The sequence below is a fragment of the Mytilus edulis genome, chromosome 8 (assembly GCF_963676685.1).
Source record: "Mytilus edulis chromosome 8, xbMytEdul2.2, whole genome shotgun sequence".
NCBI classification, from domain to species: Eukaryota; Metazoa; Mollusca; class Bivalvia; order Mytilida; family Mytilidae; genus Mytilus; species Mytilus edulis.
This window is the reverse complement of record NC_092351.1, coordinates 32,882,070-32,900,235: the sequence shown is the minus strand read 5'-3', so window position 1 is coordinate 32,900,235 and position 18,166 is coordinate 32,882,070. Positions and strand designations below refer to the sequence as shown.

General features: G+C 32.4%; 2 protein-coding genes across 3 annotated transcripts; one reads left to right on the top strand and one right to left on the bottom strand.

Moving 5' to 3' along the window:
* Nucleotides 1–1,366: 1,366 nt before the first annotated feature.
* Nucleotides 1,367–9,202, bottom strand: LOC139485402 (uncharacterized). Of its 2 annotated transcripts, none has more exons than XM_071269866.1 (10): nucleotides 9,082–9,202; nucleotides 8,792–8,922; nucleotides 7,954–8,065; nucleotides 7,416–7,524; nucleotides 7,014–7,169; nucleotides 5,349–5,576; nucleotides 4,606–5,080; nucleotides 4,178–4,324; nucleotides 3,303–3,593; nucleotides 1,367–1,544 (listed from the first exon to the last, which is right to left on the bottom strand). In XM_071269866.1, the coding sequence occupies exons 1-10, from the start codon at nucleotides 9,132–9,134 to the stop codon at nucleotides 1,375–1,377; spliced, it is 1,872 nt and encodes a 623-aa protein (XP_071125967.1). In that variant the 5' UTR covers nucleotides 9,135–9,202; the 3' UTR covers nucleotides 1,367–1,374. The 2 variants fall into 2 exon arrangements, with proteins under 2 accessions (XP_071125967.1, XP_071125968.1); XM_071269867.1 differs by having other exon boundaries at nucleotides 5,349–5,573.
* Nucleotides 9,203–10,146: 944 nt separating this feature from the next.
* Nucleotides 10,147–17,282, top strand: LOC139484034 (mucin-22-like). The gene is made up of 7 exons (XM_071267759.1): nucleotides 10,147–10,219; nucleotides 11,197–11,400; nucleotides 11,913–12,092; nucleotides 12,713–12,766; nucleotides 13,894–14,640; nucleotides 15,606–15,699; nucleotides 16,374–17,282. The coding sequence occupies exons 1-7, from the start codon at nucleotides 10,147–10,149 to the stop codon at nucleotides 16,909–16,911; spliced, it is 1,890 nt and encodes a 629-aa protein (XP_071123860.1). The 3' UTR covers nucleotides 16,912–17,282.
* The last annotated feature ends 884 nt before the right edge of the window (nucleotides 17,283–18,166 follow it).

The window sequence follows — 18,166 nt, the reverse complement described above, 5'->3', positions numbered from 1 at the left end:
TCTATGTTGACTTGAGTTATCATTGATATGTTCATAATTATAAATCAACTGTTAACAAAACTTTGAATTTGTGAAATACTTAGGCTTTTCTACCTTATGAAAAGATTTCCTTAGCTGTATTTTGCAAAACTTTTAGGAATGTTCGGTCCTCAATACTCTTCAACTTCGTACTTCAATTTGCCTTTTTAATATTTTTTGATTCGAGCTTCACTGATGAGCCTTTTGTCAACGAAACGCGCGTCTGGCGTAATTGTAAAATTTCAATCCCGATATCTATGATGAGTTTATGAAATATATTCGGAAAAATCATGTTTCGCTTCCTGTCCAATTCACTCAATATATGTGGTAATCCACAACATAATTCGTAAACACCTAAAGCGTTTTCATGTAAACGTTAACAATAACAAGACTTAGAAACACGGTATTTGGAATCTTTGATGATATTCATTTTTAAATCACTTTAATCTAATGCCAATTCCTCAACTTTTGTGTTATAAAATTTAATAAATATTTGGGGTTTGAATTGAAAATGAGAAGAATTGTTGTAATGATTTGTCAACATATATATTTTTTTTTAAAATACACCAAATATATCATTTTGATTTGAGTTTGTCCAACTTATTGAATAAGCAAATTTATTTCGTTTGAAAATTCAATCATTTGTTTATTTTCTATCACACAAATTTGTTTTTCAATGTATAAAATATAGAAAATCTACCAGTCTATTTGTAATTTGTGATTTTTATAATTCAAATCGGGTGCCGCATGTGGAGCCGGATCTGCTAACCCGTCCGGAGCACCTGAGATCACCCCTAGTTTTTTGGTGGGGTTCGTGTTGTTTATTCTTTAGTTTTCTATGTTGTGTCGTGTGTGCTGTTGTTTGTTTGTCTTTTTCATTTTTAGCCATGGCGTTGTCAGTTTGTTTTAGATTTATGAGTTTGACTGTTCCTTTGGTATCTTTTGTCCCTCTTTTCTTGTTGTTTACTGAACTATAACGATTAATAACCTGTTTAATTTATTCCCGTATCAGTTTTGGACATATATAAATATATTTTACACAGGGTAAATCTTTAATTTCAAACAATAAGAAATGTATTAAGTTGTGGTTTACTTTTAAAAACTATAAAGTAAATGAATTTTTTCTTCAAAGGAGTATATAAGATAAGAATACATGAAAACTTTGCCCAGTTCTGGGCTGACCTTGAACCCTATGAAAGTAAGTCCTGGCAATTGTATAGTACTTCAGAGCACAACCAATAGCTTAACATATTGAAATAATTGGTGTGCATGATTCTGTATGAAATAATTTTTAAGAGCTATTGAACGCAACCAGAAATTACCACCATATGTCAAAATTAAGATAAAACAGGTTTTTTATTGTTTTATTCTTAATACATTTTCAAGATTCTGATTTACAGAATAGTCAATTTTGGTTAAATTTACATGGAAAAGACCGTATTTCTTCTTAGTGTTGAGTCGAATCTTCTTATATCCGAATGCCAGGCCATCTGTTGTTGGAGTTTGCATCATAACTATCGATTCTCCTTAATAGAATAAAAAGCAGAAAACATTAGACATTAACTTATTTATGACTGCATACGTTATCTCTGACATATGTATAATAAAGTTTAAAATTAGTGCCAAAAAAGGTATTCATATTTAATCTTATATACACAGCAAAAAATGCAACGCATGTGGTCCGAGACCACAATTATTTCGTACTGCATTTCTTTTAGAACATAAATGAAAATTAAAAAAAAATCCAACCTGCGCTTTCTCAAAGAAACTTTTACAGTGTGTTGTACTACTTTTGAGACAAATTATATCAAAATTATAGAAAACTTCATCGGCTCTAACTCAAAATATGGACAATTTTATGTTTAGGGCGTCTTGAAATCTTTTGACAGCTTCCGAAGTCCTAATTTTAAACCTTTTTCAGCTGCACCAAATCACTACTTTCCTTTAAATTTCTGGACCCAATTTTTATTTTTTTTTACAGTGTAATTTCACCCCCCCCCCCCCCCCTACCTGCAATTTGATGCATTAACAATGGGGAAATATATTTGGAAGGGGTATAAAAATTAATGGCAAGAAACCCACTGTCAACACTAGGGACTATTTGACAACGAAAATCAAGGGACGACAATTGTGGACTCGGACCATGTAAACGCATGTTTACCATGCATTTACTGTACGTTTTTAAACATTTCTTAATGTTTGGAGCACCACGTACGTTAAACGCATGTTTGGGGAACGTATTGTGTACATGCGTTTATGGGAAACATGCGTTTGATAACACACGTTTAGTTATAATGCATGTGTATATGTGAAACATGAGTTTGAAAACACATGGTGAACGCATGTTCATGGTAACCATATGTCTGAGAACATATGGTAAACACATGTTCATAAACCGTATGTTAAACTTATATGCTTTACTTCCATTGGCAGGTCAGGTGCATATTCAGGTTATGAGATCATGATAATGAGAAATTAGCTGTAAACCTGTTTTATATTAGACTGACACCCTTACTCACTTTATAGCGCTACACAGAAACATAATTACTAGTAATACGAAATCCAACAATGTTTTCATGTAAGCGCCAATTTTAGCATTCTTTATATCTACAATTATATCTACTTTACGCTGATGATATTGTTATGTTCGCAAAAAGTGAGGATGAACTTCAACAAATGTTAAATGTGATTCATAGCTGGTGTAAACGTTGGAGGGTTCTGATCAACACGGACAAATCTAAGTGCATACATTTTCGTAAAGGACGTAAAAAGCAGAGTGAATTTGACTTTTCAATCGGCAATAATGCGTTAAAAATAGTGGACGATTACAAATACTTAGGTGTAACTTTGAACTGTAAAGGTAACTTTAATTTACATGCAGAGATTTTGGCTAAAGGTGCAGGAAGAACCTTAGGTAAAATTATATCGAAAATCCATAATAGTTTAAAGGATTTTGGTTTTTGTCTTATGAACAACTTTTTAATTCGTGTGTTGCTCCAATCCTCGACTACGCATCTGGAATATAGGGAAAACTTCAAATCAATAGACAACGTACAGAACAGAGCAATTCGATATTACTTAAGCGTTAACAGATTTGCACCAATTTTAGCACTGTATGGGGATACTGGATGGATACCAAGTCAGTTTCGGCATTATTCGGCTATTATCGTTTGAAGACGACAGCTGATTAACGAAAGTGGTGTTCAGTATGGATTATGATCGTTGCATGAAATTAACCCATTCTTATATGCAATGAATATCTTATATATCCTTGTTTTTTATACCTTTCTTCAAAGACAGCGTGCCATAATCGTTGCTCTTATACATCTCAGTAGCGACTAAGTGGAGATTAAAATTCAGCCGCCTGGTAGCATCTTCTCTCAGATTGAGTATCTCAGATGCGGATAAATAAGAAAAGGTTGCGCTGTCTGAAACTGGAATTGTTTTTCCCTTTTTGTTTGCAGTTGTTGCTTCACCAGTAAAGCCTTCACGTTCTTCAGATGAATAGGGGTCTGTTGATGCCACACCCCCGCTATCTGTCACGGATGAATCATCATCAGAGGAATCAAGGGATCCTGTAATTGTAAGAGTAAATAGTATTCTCAGAACTTTGTGCTCTTAATGTGATTTTATAATTCATACTATATTTGTATGATATAATAACCAGAGGTGTTCGAAATAGGCATCAAATCCCAAAGATGATCACATGAAAATAAAAATCTTTTTCAAGTTTTTTTTTTAAATTTCTCAATTGGGTAATCTAATAATTCTAAAACTTTGAGTGTCTATTGATTGACAATTCATGATCAATTGAAGATGAGAAATACACAAACAAGCAAAAAAACGATTTTAAACAACTGTACTATATTGGCTACTAAATATATGCATGTGAAATATAGATATATGGTATTTTGACATTGGTAATGTACTTTGATGGTTTACATTTTACAAATAGTGACTTGGATGGAGACATACCACATCTTCTCATATTTGATAAGTTACATCTGAGTTATATGATGTTTTAAAAGTTTTTTTCAATGTAATTTGATTGTTGTGTTAAAAAATCACTCTTTCACTTCTTCAATGTAATTGTTATTTTAATCGAACAATTGTCTAATGTATTCCAGAATTTAAAAAGAAATAGAAAAAAAATACTAACCTTCATTTGAATGATCATGATGGGTAACAGTACGTCTTGTATCTTCTGTCTGTCTTCTTTGTGGTATAACTCGAGCATATACTTTCTTATTGCTACATTTTAGGGGTTTTATGCCATCTCCAGATTCTATCTTTGTTTTAGTCTTACCTAAAAGAGTTTAATTTTAAAATTACGCATACATAAAATTGAGAATGGACATGTGGAATGTGTCAAAGAGACAACAACCCGATCAAAGAGCAGATGACAGCCGATGGCCAATAATTACATATATATATAAGTACTTATTCATACTAACAAATATGTTTGTCATTATAAATTTGAAACTACAATTCCTACAATTTAAGTAATGAAACCATTAAGCCTTTTGAATTGTGTGAGTTGTGGTAAAATATCTTGTTAAAAAGTAATAGGGGAAATTGTGTACTCACCATGTTTCAATCTTTTATCACCAAAAACAGACCGGTTCTCATCATCGCTCGTATTATCGTCCACTTTAGATAAATCTTGAATCTCTGTATACTGGAGATTCTCTGGGTGGTAGGGTAACGTTGCACGTGCGTTGCTCTTTTTCGTTTTGCGACGTCGAGATATCTCATACCGATTGTCGTCTTTATCAATTGAATGGGCTAGCTGCCTGTCCTTTCGACGATTTGTTTTACGTCTTTCACTTGCCGGAAGTGTAGCTGATCGATTCTTTTCATGTGGTATATTGGCACTTGGTGTTTGGAGTATTGTCAATGATTTACAGTGTTTTTCTTCTGTGTTGTCGTTTTTTCCAACGGCACCGACTGCTGTTTTGCACCGCGATTTACCATGTAATTTTGTAATTTCTTCGTCTGTGGTATTCAACTTGCCGCCCGTATCCAAATGTTTTGCTGCTTTGCCTACCAGTGTACAACTATCCTAAAATAAACATGCTTACATACTTATCATTTATGTACATGCGAGAATCTGATACAAATTTAATTTGTCCAGAAAAAAGACAAACCAATTCGATATTTGAAAAATGAACACTGTAGCAACGAATGTATTAAATAAAACGGAGCTTTATTTTTTATATATATACATGTATATTGAATTAATATGCCATTGACAAATATAAAAAAAAGTTGTTTTTTTGTTTCAGAGTGTAATTAAAATTATTTCAAGTGATAACATTAATTTCAATTACCTCGAAATCTCTGTATTTGTGCGGCGACATTCGCATGATAGCCAATTCAGAACAAACATCTGAATTATAAATATTGTCAGCAATCTTCAATGCTCTGCCTCCAAGACCTTGGTGTGTATGTTTAAGAAGCTGATTTTCAGCAGTTAAACAATCTCTCCATCCCCTCAGTAGAACATCAAGCCTTTCTTTCTCTTCTTCCATCCATAATTTCTTCAGTTCCTCAGACTTCTGGATTAAATTATTTTCAAAGTTAATCATTTTAATAAATTGAACTGTGATAACATTAACAACACCAAACCCGTAAACATTCATACAATATTCGGACTTCTTTTAAAGTGAATTTTACTTTACGTATTGCTGTGTGTTTGTTTATTCTACATTGGCTAGAGGTATAGGTGGATGGTTGAGATTTCAAAAAACATGTTAACACCGCAATTTTGCACCTGTCCCAAGTCAGTAGCGTCTGGCCTGTATGTAGCCTTTGATCTTGTATGATCTTTTTTTTTAAATTTTGATTAACTTATTTGTTTTGAAGTTTGGTGTAATGTCCATTTTCATTGAACTTGTACACATTTTGTTTAGGGGCGGTTGAATGATTTTCTTGCCGTGTTGGAGACCCATTTGGGGCCTTCGGTTGTTTTTTGTTCGGGTTGCTGTCTCTTTGGCACATTCCTCATTTACATTCTCAATTTAAGAATTGAAATTTTATTTTAAGACCATACGATTTAAGTATTCGCATCATGGATGATACATTTTCTTTTACCTGCATAGGCATCCGTTGCTTTAAATTTATTATTGTTGTGTCGTGTGTGTTTATTAAAAAGAAGATGTGGTATGATTGTCAATGAAACAACTCTCCACAAGAAACCAAAATGTCACAGAAATTAATAATTATAGGTCACCGTACGGCCTTCAACAATGAGCAAAGCCCATACCAAATAGTCAGCTATAAAAGACCTCGAACTGAATGATAATGTAAAACAATTCTAGCGTGAAAACTTATGGCCTAATTAATGTACAAAAAATGAACAAAAAACAAAGATGTAACACATAAACAAACGACAACCACTGAATTACGGGCTCCTGACATGGGACAGACATATACAACGATCCCCCTAACTTGGGGCAGTGGTGTAACAGTACAACATAAGAACGAACTATAAAAATCAGTGGAAAAAGGCTTAACTCATCAGATGGATAAAAATACAAATACTACAAATACAAGTGGACGTGCTGGGTACTTGTACATCCCAACAACAAAAAGACACTAAATACAGATCTGAGAGTACTCGCAGTTACTGACAGCTGGTTCAAAGCCACTAACAACTAATGAAAAAAATCATGCATCTAAGACTCAATTTGAGATTTGTTTTGTTTTGTTTAAGGTTTTTTGTTTTGAGAAGCTGGAGTGAAAAGTGACAATTGTTTTCGTTCGTTCATCCGTTTGCTGGTTCGTAATGAAATTCATAAATATTTGCAATAATCCTTTTTCATTGTGAATTTCTCCCTTTATCTTAAAATATGAATGGTTTTTCGTGTTTGAAAAAAAAAGATATGGCTTTTTACATTTTTCCAAAAATTATTCATAAGGTACGCTTAGGGTTGGTTTGTATGGGTATCTCGTAGGATGTAGAATGATATTTGATAAATGAAATACATACTTACCGAAATGATTTTTGCCCGAAGAAGCAGCTCGCTTTCTTTGTTGATATCGTAACTAGCAATTGTGTTGTCTAGTAGCTGTTTTGTGGTATTGTACTTTTCATTTTTGCAAGCATTTGTAATTATTCTTTCTAGTTTAAATGCAACATGGCTTATTTTCTGAAAATCAAATTTAATTCATATTATACATAATTATATACATAATGGCCATTTAAGGTATTCAAAATACCATGTGACACCAAAATTATATGTCAACTGCCTTTACAGGAGAGTGCTGAGGTTTACAGCAGTGTTGTTAGAAATAACCACGACGACGTTTTTTATTTACCTCCAATCATTAAAAAAAACGAAACTGAGATAGCACTGTCTGGTTAATATGTAATGCAGTTATAAAAATTGACTTACATCTCTGTCCAATTCTGTTTCTCTTAGGACCTTGGAATGGAGCTTTACTAGTTTTCTAAATGCAACTGCTTCTTTCTCATATTCTGATGTAGATATACTGTCTAATTCACTAAAAACAAAATATACTTCAATGAATCTTATATTATCATTATTTGATCAGAGACATACATAAATAAGAATGTGTCATATGTTCAGTGGACCGTGAAATTTGGACTAAAACTGTCGTTTGGCATTACAATTAGAAAGATCATATCATAGGGAACATGTATACTAAGTGTCAAGTTGATTGGACTTCAACTTTATCAAGAACTACCTTGACCAAAAACTTTGACCTGAAGCGGGACAGACGGACAGTCGAACGAGTGGACGTAGAGACCGAAAAAAACATGATCTCCCTAGGTTGGAAAAACAAATTTGTCGACATAAAAAAAAAACCGCAATGTACTTAAACAACTTTTAAAAATCTCAAGATACAAGTCAAGATTGATCTGAAGGACAAAAGTCTGACAACAGACCGCATGAATAAATATTATCTTACCTTTGTAAATCTCGGCAAAGACAAGAGAAACTTGAAGCAACAGATCTTAGTTCTCCTGCTTGTTTTTCATCACGTGTCATAGCTGCCTCAAATGATTTCAACAGTGGAAAATCTACAAATAGAAGGGGTGTTTTTTTATTAGAAGAATATGTTACAATACGACACGAAACTTTGGTGAACTGCACAAAGACATGCCATTAAGGATGTTCGCTACTCTGTTTAAAAATAACAAGCTTTTTAAAAGACTGTTATAAATTGAAAGTATATAAATAAAGAAACTAAAAAAGAAGAAAAAAACGGAGGGTCCGTGTGCTTCTTTTTGAGATATAAGCTGTTGAAAATTTGGCGGGAAATATTTCTCTCTAGAGTTTTCTTTCACTTAACATTGGCACCTTTTTTGTTTAAAAAACTATGAAAAAATAACAAGGATTTCATAAGATTTTGAAATATGGCTTTTTAAATAATATGAAATAAAAATATGGAAAGAAAAGTAGGTGTTGGTGGGCAAATTTGTTTAATGTTAATACATGGATAAAGCCAGAGGATTCCAAAAATCTGGCAAAAATTCAAAAAGTAGAGGAGCAAACTTCCTTAAATGTACAAGTGTGCAATATTTACTAATTCATGTTATTCACACTACTATACATTTTTGGGGGCCATGATACACTTTCCAGTACTGTTATATATAAAAGCCTGCTTTGTAAAGCAGTTTCGATAATTGCACACTACCGCCGTACGTTAATATGTGTAACATTTTCTTGATTGTTGAGCAAATAATCAATTATATGGACTCTTGAATCGTATGCAATGCATTCGAATGTTATATACATGTACAAACCTTTGTAGCCATCTATCTTTACTAATTTCTTCCTGTAATCATTGACTGTCTTTAATATTTTCTTTGATAATAAATCGTGGTATGCTGCTTTCTCCTCAGCATAATGTTTCCAGAAAGTCAAATCTGTTAAACTGCAAAGTAAGATAACTTTATAGAAAGTTTTTTCCCATACAATAAGAAGTAACGTATCAAAAATCAAATACTGGTATATATATTTTCTACCGTATAAACCCTTATAATGACAATCAGAATGATATATATCAACGGGGTAAATTTGGAATTTTACTTACTGTCTCTTTTTGCATTCAATGGAATCCGGATTGAACAGTTCATATGAAGTCATTTTACAGAAACTAAAAAACAGCGCCACTGGAAAGAACAACTTCGCTGCAGTCAATACCGTTTCCCAGGGAGACTTCTGTAACGTTATAGCAATATTGTGACGTCATAGAATACTCAATATTTGTTATAAACCAATAAATTAGGCCGTTAGTTTTTCTCAATTGCATTGTTTCATATTTTACATGTCACGGTCTTTTAAAGCCGCCTATACGGTATGTCTTTTTTTCATCGTTGAAGGACGTACTGTTGCCTATACATGTAATTTTAAGTTGGGCTCTTACAAATTACGAATTACTCATTTTAAATGTCTGTGAGCAAAGATATTGAAATGATTGAAAATAAAGAATAATTTCTACAGTGTCATAAGATTGATGCACACGAAAAGGGGGAGTGAAAAAGAGCAAATGTTAAATCTGATATAAATATTGGCTTTTCAAGGGAGAGTCAAACTTATAAATAGAAAATAAACTAACAACGCCATGGTTAAAAGTAAAAAGACAAACAGAAAAATAATAGTACAGAAGACACAACATAGAAAACTGAAGATTAAGCAACACGAACCCCACCAAAATCTGGGGGTAATCTCAGGTGCTCCGGAAAGGTAAGGGCGGGTAGTGACAATTGTGTAAATCTTTGCCCCGAATACTCCTTCATTTATTTCAGGTATCAATGAACTCTCCGCAAACATGTGGAATATTTTCCTGATCATTTTGTCATAGATGCTCTTTTTAATATGTTGTAAGATACACAAAGTATGAAGGGTGATTTTTTTTATTTCTTATTAAATTTTTTTAAACATGTCATTAGTAAAATTTCGTGAGAACATGAAAAGATAATACTTGAAAAGAATTCCTTCCTTATGTTTTGTATACACGTTTTCATATTTATATAGTTCATATGCAATTCGTGTTCTGAATTTAATGTCCTTTGTAAAAACCACGAGTCTGAGGAAGTGTTTATTATAATTATAACTCCGATTCAAACATATATATATTTAGCTCGCTTGATGAATTATGGAGAAGAAAGCTAGTTCTATTACTAGTATTATTTTATTTATTTTTACTGGACATATTACTTTTTCAACAAGTAAGTATAGTTTTTTTGACCAGGTGTATATTTGTAAAATGTTAAAACTATTTGGTCCTTCAATCTATAAAGCTACAAGAAACAAAACAAAAAAAATCCTACAAAGTGTTTTGGCTTATTCAGACTTGATCGCATCTCAATGTGAAATTTATATACAAATAATCGGTCACAAACTTATATTTGCTATACAATCTGTCTTTAGAAGTTACTTGAACGGGTACTAATGGTTCGATAGACAGCTCATTACTGAATTACAGATACTAAAAGCATGGACATCCTTTTTCTGTTGTATTAACTAGAACATTTTTCTTCATAAATCATAAATGCGAAATTTAAGTAAATGTTACGCAATCCCGGAATATGATGGCTTGTATGCACTTTAGGCACATATAGATAGATCAAAAATTTAAACCATAATTAAAAAAAAAACAAAAAACAGATAATAACTTGGACAAAAGAACATACGGCGAAAAGACAAAAAAGTCTGCAAAACGCTAAACAGAAAACTAAAGACCGACCAACAAGAATTTTATTTAAAAGCGGGAGTAAAAATCATGTCCATGGACATTTACAAACGGTGCCTGCTCCTACATTGGTACCTGTGGTGATGATGTGAAAATCAGGGATAAGTCGCTTTCAGTGATATCACGACACATGCAAATAGTTTGGGATTCCAGCTACAGCAACAGAGCGCTCCTCAATCATATTCAGAGGCCAGTACAAAAAAAGTAAAATAACAAAAATAACGAACTCCTAGGAAAATCCGAAAACGGAAAGTCCGTAATCAAATGGCAAAATCCAAAGCTCAACGCCAAACGAAAGTAACGCAATCGATTCCAATATTTAATCTATGCTTATTCAATTATATAATATTATCCAGTACGGATATCCGAAAAAATAGTTATTTAATTTTTTTGTTATGAAATTATTTTTTATTTTAAAATAATATGTTTTGAATTATTTTTAAATTAAACTAGGCGAGCCATGTGCAGACTACGTGCTTTTGGAAGGTCCTAAAGAAGAAGCAAGATCCCCACTCCTCGAAAGTTCTGGTTTTGCCATTTCAGATGATCGTTTGGCAACAGGGTGGTATAGATCTAACCTTACCGCCGGCACAGACATGACTAAAGACTGTCCACTTTTAATGCGTTGTGGTACGCTGTATCCAATATGGCTGAATGGTAGTATACAATTCTTATATCTACCTTTACAGCTAAGTCATGCTATTTAGCTCAACTGCCTTCTAACAGTTACAAATAAATCTTGTTCTGACTACATTATAAGGACTTGCTACAGTCACTGGTAATTATAGTTCATTGTGTTACTAGTAGTATTGCACATCGTGTTATCGGTGCATGGTATATAAGTAGCTTTCATTGTTTAAAATATTCTCGATGCTATTGAGTAATTTCTTCAGATTGAAATCTGCATTTTTTGGGATAAAATTAAGTCAATATTCTAGAATTCGACGTCAAATTAGGGGTTCAACGTCAAACATATATTGAGTTTTGAGTCTGCAAGATTTTAATTTTACCCACTCACGTTCGGACGAACCCTTATTTCAACAGATAAAACAATATGCAGAGATATATCGATACATTTTCTGTACATATGCTATTGAATTCATCTCATGTGCAATGAATAAATGGAATTTAACTCAACTAATTGTTTTTTGTTTTCTTTTCAATTTAAGGAACCATACCAGCCGTTAGTGACGGAGAAGTAGAAAGATCTGTATGTAAACTTAGCATAAGTGGCTCTTGTTGTGACTCAAGTTATAATAGCTTAACAATAAAAATAAAGAACTGTGGAGACTTCAGAGTTTATTATTTAGACACGAGTGGTGTACCAGCAAGTTCTGCGTTCTGCTTTGGTAAGTTATGAACTTGTGAAACTTATAGATAGATTGCGAAGATATGGAATAATACACAGCAGCAAGCATCGTGTATATATTTACACTAAACATAGCGACAAATTAAAACATTAAAACGTATTATTTTCTTGAAACAAAATAACAACAACATCTTTGGGTTATTATCATCAATTTCCAATTTTAACAGTTATAACAATAATGTGCTGAAGATTGTTTGTTATACACTGACTTTGAATTGCTATTACTACTATTAGATGTGTTTATAACGTTCAGTAGTCAATCTAACAAATATGACACGAAGAACGTAGTCTGTTTGTTGGATCTTTTGATAACTTTTGTTTCTATCTCGCATGATTTATTCAGACTACCAAGTTCTTGTGAAAGTGAGCTTATTTATGCTTAGAACTACACAAATGGAAACTACTCGCACAGAACTTTGAGTAGTTATTATCCATTTTATTTGTGATTTAAATTTTAAAAAAGCTACGATAATGCAATAGGTCAAATTCATAAATGTACCGAAGTTAAAACAAATAATGGTCAATATAATATTAAACAAAATAATGCTTATTGCCTTTGCTATTTTTGATCAATATTTTTTTCATATTAATATTTAAAAGGTGATATTCCGAAAGAAACAACGACATCAGATCAAACTGTTATGACGTCATCAGGTAAGTGGTATTTTTGTGGGCTAGATTGAAATCTTATCCCATGTAAAATGTTTACTGTTATCAAAGATACCAGGATTATTATAGTATTAATGAATGGGTGTTTTTATATAGCCCAAAATAGCCCTGTTATATATCCAAGGTATGTTATAATGGTCGAGGAAGTCTGTAATGGCTCGAGGCAACGCCGAGTGCCATTACAGACATCCGAAGCCATTATGACTGATCGAGGACATATAACAGGGCCATTATAATAACACCCATTCCTTAATACATTTATTGACCAACTGAACAAAAGTGTATGTGTTGCTACCAACTTGATGTACTCTCTACTCTTTTAATGACAGTTTAGTTTGAAAAAAAAATTTGTTCTTCACCATCATAAAGCTTTTGATATACCAAATATCCAAGATATTAAGTTGACAGAAGTTATGTGTTGAAAAACAGGATGAACAGTGATCCCTATATTTGAAAATCGGCGGCCATGTTAAATTTATCATATTTGATATTAACACTGTTTTTCTGTAATGGCCCTGTATTTATGCCCAGTTTGTCTGTATTAAGCCCGGTTAGGGTTTATAATAAACAGTTATTTTTGGCAATCATGTATTCAGTTGGTTAATAAAAGGGCATGCACATTTTCATCAAAATTTAAATACTGGATCAAAACTGTATCGTATGCCTTAATACGTCAGACGCGCGTTTCGTGTACATAAGGCTCATCAGTGACGCTCAGATCAAAATAGTTATAAAGCCAAACAATCTAAAGTTGAAGAACTTTGAAGACCAAAAAAAAATTCCAAAAAATGTGCCAAATACGGCTAAGGTAATCAATTCCTTGGATAAGAATTTACTGTCTTTTTAATGATCTTTAATGTAATGACAATTAATTACTTAAGATTAAAACATCGAAAGACAAGTCTTTTTTAGTGCTTAGCTATTTTTACGAATTTCAACTACGACTATATTATTTTTAAAATATGGTTATTATATGTTTCTTTACTTGACCTATAATGGTTTACTTTTATAAATTGTTACCTGGATGGAGAGTTGTCTCATTGGCACTCATTCCACATCTTCCTATATCTATATAACAACTATTTGTCATACTCTTTTCAATATGTTTCTAGGTATGTCTACTTTACAAAGTACAGCCATGCCAGACTCTGAAAGTACAATGTCAGGATCACAAAATATAGTAACTACTACTTCAGTGAAACCGACAACACAAAACTCTACTACAGTAGAACAAGGAACACAATCAAGTACATCTGTCATTAACCAATTCATGTCTACTGATGTCAAACACGTTACTAAAACAACAACAGAGACCACAACATTACCGGCTTCTGTAGGTGTTGAGATGACTACAATCACTGAAAGCACAACACTGATAACGGCTACTGATTCTACTGTAAAGTCAATCACTGGTAACATAGGATTGACGAATATTACAGATTCCTCTGTTACATCTACACAGACAAATACAACACTCAACGACGAATCATCTGTTCAGATTGAAACCGTGACTGGTAATGGCTTGTCAATTAATAGAAACAATGAGTTAGCAACAACTATTGCACTAACAACAGTGATGGGGCGAGAGATTATAGGTAACAACGCTTCTTCTACCACAATGCTTAGACATAATCACAGCACAACTTTTAACAGAAAAGATCAAGTAACTAAAACTATTATAACTAAACGTACTGAAAATGTATCAGTATCATCGAGTATAAACAACTTTAAAACGATTCCAAACAGCGGAGTAACTACAACAAACCATGACACCTTTAATGGCCATCAACTTACAACTGAAGAAGTACATATGAGTACAAATATGACAACTGTGAAGACTGGCTCTATTCAAAATGATGGTAAAATAACATTTATAAACTAGAGGCTCCAAGGAGCCTGTGTCACTCTCCTGATATTTATATATACACGCTGTCATTCTCCTGATATTTATATATACACGCTGTCAGAAAAACCAGGTTCAATCCACCCTTTTCTACATTTGAAAATGTCTGTACTAAGTCAGGAATATGACTGTTGTGATTAGGGACTTTTTATAAAAAATATTAACAGACAATAACTCCTTAACGGGTCAATTGACCATTTTGGTCATGTTGACTTATTTGTAGATCTTATTTTGCTGAACACAATTGCTGTTTACTGTTTATCTCTATCTATAATCATTTTCAAGATATCAAACAAAAACTGCAAAATGTCCTTAAAATAACCAATTCAGGGGCAGCAACTCATCAACAGGTAGTCTGATACGTCTAAAAATTTCGGCCAGGTGAGCTAAAAAGTCTATAAATATGCTTACAGATTGTAGCAGCTAAATATCAAAAAAAAAAAAAAAAGAAAGAAAGAAAAGAAGAAAATTATGTAGAAAAATCCTGTATATATAAACTGTAACCGACTTCCTTATAATTCAATTTAAGAACAAGAATTACATTCCGTTTATTTATGGGTTTTCGAATATGTTCAAATGACATATTTTTCGTTTCTCTAGACAATTCACTTGGGGAAAAGTTATTTTGTTTTAAATAGTTTTTCCAAAGATGGTGAAGATATCATTAATTATATTTAAAACTTTAAAGAATTATCATTTCATCAATTTTGCAGTTTTTACTAAAATGTTAGTGAACTTTTCTCTCGTTAAAATATATTTGTAGTGATTAATTATTATCATCATTATTATCATTATCATTATTATCCCCTATAATTAATACCATTATTATCATTATAATCACTATCATCATTATCATACTTATCATTATCATACTTATCATTATCATATTTATTATCATTCATGTCATTATCATTATTGCAGTATCTACCAGCACTGATATGGTTTTGATTATTGTTGCCTGTGTTTGTGTGACGCTTGCTGTTATTTGTGTCATCGGTATGATTGTATTGTGTTGGTAAGTACAAGAAGTCAGACGAATTTTCAAATTTCATAAGAGCATTTATAAAAGTATCTATTATCATTACCTATTATACTACAACTAAATTTCTTTACTTGCAACTAAAGGAATACTGGAAATACAAATCCAGTGTTTAACTTAACGGTTGCGAATTGTCATCAGTACAGAAAATAAAAGACGTCCGGCGAAACTTTTGATTCCGTAAAAGCATACAAACTACTCTCTCAAACCACTTGGATCTCGTCCATGCGGCAGTCAGTGTTGCGGCAGGTTTTTAAATAATAGTTTTGACTGCTTGTATATCATACCTTACGAATTACGTACTAAGTAATATCTCTAAAAAAAAAGGATGAGCCTCCTTAAGGCAGAGTTTACCATAAGAAGTTTTGATTGTTATTGATAAGCTCGTTTACTTTTTTGATTTTTTCACGTTTTATATGATATGCCTGTTTCCTATTCCTTTAAATTGTTGAATATGCCATAAAAGTAATCTCAAAAGTACATGACACTGAAATCGGAAGTATAAATTGGTGACCCTCTGCTGTTGTTTTTTTATTTGGTCGGGTTGTTGTCTCTTTGACACATTCCCCATTTCCATTCTCAATTTTATTTAACTAAAACTTGCATTACGAAAATTTTGTAACATCAATTTCTATCATTTTTTAAAACAGTATATTAAGAAAACGACAAAACCAGAGAAAAAGCAGTCTGCCTTGGGAACAAATTAGAATGGACAATATCAAGCAATATGAAGAAATTCAGCAAAATCTGGAATATGACTATATTGACGATATCAATGTTGGATCTAATAACGACGCATCATTTAATTCATTTCGTGGCATGGAAAATCGCGATGACAGTTCTAGTCGATATGTTAGATATGTTGAAGATCCAACTGAAGAAAAGAATGTAAGATATGTTGAAGAACAAAGTCAAGAAAATAGTTATTACCATAGTATGGCTGAAGGTTCTTCACAGAAAACATCAAGCAATACATACGATTATATCGAAAGTGACACAACTGAAAATACAGAACTATATCATCATATGAGTTCACCTGCATTCGATATCGTCCACTATACAAACAAAGAAAAAATGAAAGAAGCTTCTTCAGAAAAGGATTTTGAACACAAGTACAATACTAACCCAAATAAAGCTGTAGAAACCCAGTTTAAGGTCGAAACAGAAGAAAAATTAACGCGACGATAAGACAAATACTGAATGCTTGCTGAACAATGGTAATATTATTGACGACGAAAGCCAATATATAATACCTTCCAAAAAATCACACAGTTGTACTCAAGAAGACCATACAGATTTAGTACCAGAAACTGACAAAATAACAGAGCTACAGTACCAAAATGTTCAAAAAATAAGCCAATGTAGTTCAGATAAAGATGCGCCAAAAAATTTCAATAAATCCTAACAGAAGTCTGACATGATGCCACGTAAAAATTTATAGAATAATGCAAATCAAGAAGGTTGTTCAATTAAAATTAAAATGTACATGATAAAGATTATATGTTATCATGTCGCGTTTACAAGTTAGGACTATGACAATTGTTGTACATTCGTTTGACATGTTTGATGTGTTTAAGCTTTTGATTTTACAATTTATAAAGGAATTTCCCTTGTAGTTCGGTATTATTGTTATGTTACGTTTTATGCCATCAACTGTATATTTGTAGATAAAATAAAACTGTAAAAACAATAATCATAAACATTTTTAACTCTTGATACATTACACACTTCTCTTGACAAAACACGTGTAGACGTTTTGAATATATCCTATTTCTTTTTTTGCAAGCAGGAAAAGAGGGACGAAAGATACCAGAGGGACAGTCAAACTCATATATCGAAAATAAACTGACAACGCCATGGCTAAAAATGAAAAAGACAAACAAACAAACAATAGTACACATGACACAACATAAAAAAATAAAGAATAAGAAACACAAATCCCACCAAAAACTAGGGGTGATCTCAGGTGCTCCGGAAGGGTAGGGGATTGTAGTTACGACGTAAGGAACATATCCGATATCTGTGAAACGGTTAATCCATAACGGTCAACCAACTCGTGATTACGCCCCTAAAATTTACGAAGGGATGATGACAACTTCACTTGTAATTGAAGCAGATGTATACTGGAATAACTTCGGACTATTCTACTTTAGGAACAAACATTGCAGTTCTATTATAAGAACAATTTGGGACAATTATATGTATTTATATAGTAATTCAATTATTTTATTCATTCGATAGATTTGATTCATCGCATTGATCTTATTAATTTACTTTTTTTTCTTTGTTTCTTTATTTGTTTATCTATTTACTTTTCTTTTCCTTCTTTCCATTTTTTCCTAAATTTCAAATAAATAATTTTTCACGATTAATTATTTGATATTGATCTTTTAGTTTTTTATTTGTAAACCGTTCTTAATATTTTCGCCTGCAAAATTTTGCA

Bases quoted from the DNA above. Each gene is read 5' to 3' on its own strand.
- LOC139485402 (XM_071269866.1), bottom strand. From the start codon at position 9,134: ATGACTTCATATGAACTGTTCAATCCGGATTCCATTGAATGCAAAAAG. The intron at 7,170-7,415 runs GTAAGTCAATTT...TTTGATTTTCAG, and splicing joins AAACAGAATTGGACAGAGAT to AAAATAAGCCATGTTGCATT. The intron at 5,577-7,013 runs GTAAGTATGTAT...AATTTAATCCAG, and splicing joins TTCGGGCAAAAATCATTTCG to AAGTCTGAGGAACTGAAGAA.
- LOC139484034 (XM_071267759.1), top strand. From the start codon at position 10,147: ATGGAGAAGAAAGCTAGTTCTATTACTAGTATTATTTTATTTATTTTT. The intron at 10,220-11,196 runs GTAAGTATAGTT...AAATTAAACTAG, and splicing joins ACATATTACTTTTTCAACAA to GCGAGCCATGTGCAGACTAC. The intron at 11,401-11,912 runs GTAGTATACAAT...TTTCAATTTAAG, and splicing joins GTATCCAATATGGCTGAATG to GAACCATACCAGCCGTTAGT.